The 5812-nt window shown below is 38.0% G+C and overlaps 1 protein-coding gene across 2 annotated transcripts in view; it reads right to left on the bottom strand.

The window, feature by feature from the left end:
• LOC107723980 (nuclear factor of activated T-cells 5-like) overlaps nucleotides 1-5812 on the bottom strand; it is a 30221-nt gene that overhangs the window by 5757 nt on the left and 18652 nt on the right. Inside the window, exons 3-9 of one of the 2 annotated variants that reach the window (XM_016532717.1) lie at nucleotides 2129-2705; nucleotides 1838-2021; nucleotides 1554-1744; nucleotides 1288-1460; nucleotides 1063-1197; nucleotides 861-913; nucleotides 626-758 (exon numbers count right to left, since the gene is read on the bottom strand). In XM_016532717.1, the coding sequence (XP_016388203.1) occupies nucleotides 626-758; nucleotides 861-913; nucleotides 1063-1197; nucleotides 1288-1460; nucleotides 1554-1744; nucleotides 1838-2021; nucleotides 2129-2705 (1446 nt within the window). The remainder of the gene's footprint in view (nucleotides 1-625; nucleotides 759-860; nucleotides 914-1062; nucleotides 1198-1287; nucleotides 1461-1553; nucleotides 1745-1837; nucleotides 2022-2128; nucleotides 2706-5812) is intronic. The other variant, XM_016532718.1, reaches the window with a different exon arrangement.

The following is a 5812-nucleotide window of genomic DNA, read 5'->3' as shown; positions in this document are numbered from 1 at the left end:
GGTGTTGTGCATTTTGACCAGTTTATGGGAAAAGTATTCTTAAAATGCATTCAAAATTCTGAATAATTTGTAATATATAATTATTCACGGTATTTAGAAGTGCCCACGATAACAGTATCGTGCATATTCATTACCGTGATATATCGCATTACCGAATACCGGCACAAGTCTAAACCTAATGTACTTCAATCCATTGCTGTAGATGTTTATCTTTTCAAATAGCAGCTGCAGCACTTCTACTAATCCTGCATTTCTGTTACTTGTTCCGCCCAAAATAATTCAGGTGCAAATATACCAATCCTATGTTATGCAAAAGGACACTTCTGGACAGTTACAAAGCACTGTCAGCATGACCAAATTAATATTCATGAGATAAGCCTCTGCTATGCTAAGATTCACCTGCTTTACCGAAGTAACTTTGCTTGATTTACCCAATAATATGTATTAAGAATACCCTAACCCATTCCTATCAAACAACCATAGGACAAACACTATCCCTACCACTAAATCCCTAACAACAAATTTGACACCCTTTGCTTATAGTCAACATATTTTCACAATATTTCTCATGAACATCCGAGATGGATATCTGTTGATTTCATAAATGTATCCTCTCTTCACCAACCTGTTAGAGGAGTGTAGGTAAAAGGCTGTAGATCATGTGTTCTCCCTGCATTTGTGACTACAGCAATCCCAACGGACACCGGGGAGGTCAAAGTCTGGTCATGATATGGGGGAACCTTCACCACTAGATGGTTCTGGATCAAATTATGTTGAGATGATGTTTTAAACAAGATATTAATGAATGATAAGCATTACACAACAGAACTAAAAACAGTACAGCCATCTCCTGCACTTGCCTGATGAAAAAGTTCCATGTCAATTTCGGCTTCGGCCTGCCAGCCACTCTCTTCTGAAAAGCAAAGAAAACAGGAAAAGGATGTACTTGGGTTCAAAACATATTCTACACTTGCATTTAAACAGATCAAAGTCCAACACAAGTATGCAATGATATAGTGCATGTTAGATGCAAAAAGCATTAGATGACCATGCATGCAATACCTGTAGAATTTTCCTGAAAAAGAACTTTTGTTCCTTTGAGAAAGTTCTTGCCGATGATAAAGACTTCCTCTCCTCCTGCGACAGAGCCACTGTGAAGACTCTTCTTAAGGATTTCAGGCACTCCAGCTGGTTGAGCTGAAAATGTGACACAAGGAATACAGTTACAAATGTGGAAACTAATATCCCTTACTATCAAATCTATACCCTGATATCCTTTGCACTTACTACATAAGATAGGTGAGGAGAGGGCCTGTAGGGTTAGGACAGATCCATCAGGTCTTGGGATGTTGACTCTGAAGGCCAAACGAGCTCGAGTGCTCTTCTTTTTGGAGCCAGCAACCCCTATACGAGCTTCCACATCGGCATTCCTCAGCTTCAAGATTCCAACACAGTCCACACTGCCAAGACACATCACATTACACTTTAACAATACATATTAACTAAAAGAGACTGTAATTGCCACTGGAAACCACAGACGGAATGATCCTTACGCTTGGGTCATAGAGTTGGTTGGCTCAAAGTTTACTTCAATAACTGTGGTTCCCTCAATATCCACTTCCTTACAGGCCGTTGTGTTGCGCCCCGTCACTCTGCAGGCTTGATAAAACCCATGAGGCTTCACACGTCCAGCGTCATTAGCCACAAATACTTGGAGCACCACTGGTTCATTGACTCCCTCTAACTGATGTGCCATATTAAGAAACATTTCCACATTAACTGTATTATCCATAAACGCATATTTGTCCAGTTAATATAATGTGCATTTAATTCTTACTTTGATTGTAGGAAATCCTTGCTGGGTACGGTCTTTGACAGATCCCCTACTTCCCTCTGTCAGGTATCGTGCTCTGTGCTGCGTCTCCGGCTGAATCAAAATCTTCAGCTCCTTCCCTTCATTCTTCTGCGGGTATTGAATGGAAAGAATGCCCCCTTTCTGATTGTTTGACACTTCCAGGGAGCTGAAGGGAAAATGAAAAAGGTCAAAGATTTAAAAAATAAACCTTAATACACTGTAAAAAAAAAAAAATTTTTGAGGTCAAAAATTACAAAAAGTAACGTCACCAACCTCACTTTGGGTGTGACTTTGGTGTCTGAACCCAGTTGTGAAAGAACAAAGTGCGGTGCTTTAGCGCTGTCTGCATCAAACACATCCATGCCAGCTTCATCCCGGGCTGCAGGCTTTGGCCCTGGCCGCTGGCGAGGAGTTCTCTTCCGAGACTTTCTGGGCACTTCAGTATTGTCATTGTATGAACTGCTGCTGCCCACGCTAAAGTTGGACACAGAGTCGTCCATCCACATGCTGCTGCTCTGCTCCGAGTCCTGGTTGGCAAGCAGATCATCCTGGCAGGACATACGACTATCATCCAGCAGGTCCTCCGGAGGTGGAGAGATGCTCAGGACAGTCCGCCGCTTCGAGGGGGTTGCCTGGCTCTGTGTGGCTCCGACAGTATCTACCGCACTGATAGCCACCACTGATCCAGGCTCCACACCCATCCTCTCTGGCATCCCCTCTGCGGCAGGACCGCTGTGGAGCCTGGAAGCCTGCTCTGGGGCTGAGGTAGCAGAGAGCATGCTGGGACAGGAAGGAAGTGTACTGCTGAGTCCTCCAGGGGAGGAGGCAGCGGCGCAAGTGGCAGCAGCATCTGTAGTGTGCACAATGCAGAACGTTAATAAAACTTGCCCATGCAAATCTGGCTAGCAGTCCCGATCAAGCAGTGAAACTCGAAATGATATCTGATCAATGCCTTCTATCCGTTTTGAATGTCTTGTTAATATTAAATCGCTAATTAAAGTAGGCCTAATTAAGCTGACACTTTATCCAATCCCTTATTTCTTTCTTATCTATATAAATTCTTCTTTGGAACATTGCAGCTATTTTGTAGAATCTCAATAATGGCCCAATAACTAGTCCTGTCATAAAAAAAAGCAAAAAATAAACATGCGTAAGGGGTCTACAGAGCATTTGTTGTCACTTCTGCACAACCCAGTGATGATCTATTCAAAAAAAGCCAAATTACATTGGCCAAAGATAAATCTGAAACTAATGCATGCCAACTGGGCAAACTGGTGTGGTACTGGTTGATAACCCAGAGCTGATCTATTAAAAACAGCCTCTCATAGACAAATAATATTGCACAGTGACAATTCTGAGGTGTCGACTAATGCATGCCAATTGGACGATTTGGTTGGGACTGAACGTAGCCATGGAGACAGAATAAACAAGCTTCTGACCTACGAAGCAGAGAACTGCAGACCATTTTATATGCAGACTCTCCCTGATTCAGAGGGAACTCCCTGGAATAAAAACGACAAATGACAGCGAATAAACAATAAGTGCTGGTCATCCAATGTAGATATCAGCAAATTTTGGTCAGAATCATTTGAGCAAAAATCATAATATTCATAAAAACATCTGTTGTTGTTTTTTTTAGATTACAAATTTAATGGGCCAGTTTTTCTACAGAATCAAATAATTGGTTTTCTCACCATCCTAATACGGTGGTGGATTTGGTTTTGGTTGATTGTTTTACCTCAAATTTATTGCTGCAAAAACACTGATATTTGTCTGGGCTGCTTCACTTAAAGATCCCTCAGCTTCCTGTCAAAACAGGAAGTAGTGTAATGTTAACCTGGCTACTTGCAAACATATTTGCAATCACAGTTTTTTTTAGATTACAAATTTAATGGGCCAGTTTTTCTACAGAATCAAATAATTGGTTTTCTCACCATCCTAATACGGTGGTGGATTTGGTTTTGGTTGATTGTTTTACCTCAAATTTATTGCTGCAAAAACACTGATATTTGTCTGGGCTGCTTCACTTAAAGATCTCTCAGCTTCCTGTCAAAACAGGAAGTAGTGTAATGTTAACCTGGCTACTTCCAAACATATTTGCAATCACAGTATTGCCTTTTAATTAGGACTGGGCGATATATTTGATATTATTTTGTTGGCCAAAGCAAAGTTGTAAATGTCAAAATGACTTTAAACACGTAAAGCAATAAAACAAGATATTTTAATAATGTCTCTAATTTAAACCTGAGTACCAGAAATCACAAAAGTTTGATTTCTGCAAATGAATTTAAATTAATCAAAAGTATTTGTTCACTCTAGAATATTCACAGGCATCCTTGTGTGGCACTGAATTTTTCATGTGACAAATTTTTTAATACAAATATATTTTGTTTTCGGCATAAAACAGAAGTGAATTTCCAAGTGAAACAGCTATCAAAATGTTAGTATTACATTCTGATTAAGATTATGAAAACAAAACATTTTCGTTAAAAAATAATTTTCATAACAAATTGATAAGAATTAAGAAAATACATAGGATCACTTATGATGTCATCTCAACTAAATATTGATATTATGCATTATGCTGTTAATATGCATTCTTATATTGGTGCATGTAAGTAGAAATTATTAATCATTCACTTTTATATTCAGTTTATAAAAACATTGTGGAAAACAGTTCATGATTAATTTTTAACTTTATTTAATTTTTTATTTAAAATTTCTATTTTATTGTATTTGATTGACATTGCTGAAAAATACCTGTTTTTTTGTTTCCATTGCAAATGCACACATAAACAAGATTTGAAGTATTAATATAAAAACAGATTTAATATTGAGTGTTTTTTTTTTTTTGCTATATTGCCCAGCCCTACTCTGATTTAAAGCAATTTTATCATTAGTTGAGAGAAGCAAAGGCCTCCAAAAAAGAAGCAAAAAGATTAAGAGAAAAGCCCCAAATTAGGCCTGATGCCAATATAATTGTAGACAAAGATGAAAAATAATTTATGATTTTTTTTCCCAGATGTCACCTAATGTGCTAAGGACCACTGCCACTGGCTTCAACTAGGGCCCTATGAAATCGTATCGCTTTATTTTTTCCCAAATTTCGTTTTATTTTTTTCCAAAATCTGTTTTTCTGGATGCCTTTTTTTTTTTTTTGTTTGTTTTTTTTTTTTGTTTAAATTTTTCTGGACTCTTTTTTTAATGTTAAAATTACATTTTATCAATAAAAAAATGTGTCTAATGTCTAGTTAATTAAAATCATGAAACTTATACAATTTAACATCAATTTATTAAACGTTTAACAAAAATGACATGTTTAGGAACCTATGAAATGTTTTATTTATTCTTTCTTTCTTTCCTTCTGTTTTATTGTTACCAAATTCTGTTCACACGTCTAATTATTTGAATTAGGGATGTCAACGATTAATCGATGATCGATTAATTGTCGATAAGAGGTGCAATCGATTAAAGCTATTGATGGTCGATTAAGTCGTTTAATTTTGGGCTGCGTGCGGCTCATGCGCAAAACACGTGCGAGCGGCTGTAAATGTGACGGTGACGGTATATAAATGCATCATCATTCAAGACCGTAGTATACCGGTCCACTCTGCTGTTATGCCAAGGACGTTTTTGCTCATGTGAAGAGGATGATCTTTTCCGTCTATATGCGAATGCGTGTAAAGTACAAGCCTAGTTTACATTATAAATAATAGTTTAACATTCAAATACATTACTAATATGGAACTATTTGGATTTGTGCCGATTGAGAAGCGAGTAATAACCTCCAAATACATCTAGTCAAACCCATGCTCGCTCCGTCTCGTATGCACTCACGCATGCACTGCCACGATCTAATGCACTGTAAATGCCGGATTTTTAAAAACAAATAGGCCTACCGCAACGCAAAAATTCAAAATCTGACATTTTCCGGAACAGGATCCAGCAGGATCAAAG

Source organism: Sinocyclocheilus rhinocerous, unplaced genomic scaffold, assembly GCF_001515625.1.
Source record: "Sinocyclocheilus rhinocerous isolate Xijiao unplaced genomic scaffold, SAMN03320098_v1.1 scaffold63, whole genome shotgun sequence".
NCBI classification, from domain to species: Eukaryota; Metazoa; Chordata; class Actinopteri; order Cypriniformes; family Cyprinidae; genus Sinocyclocheilus; species Sinocyclocheilus rhinocerous.
This window is presented reverse-complemented; position numbering and strand designations above follow the sequence as displayed.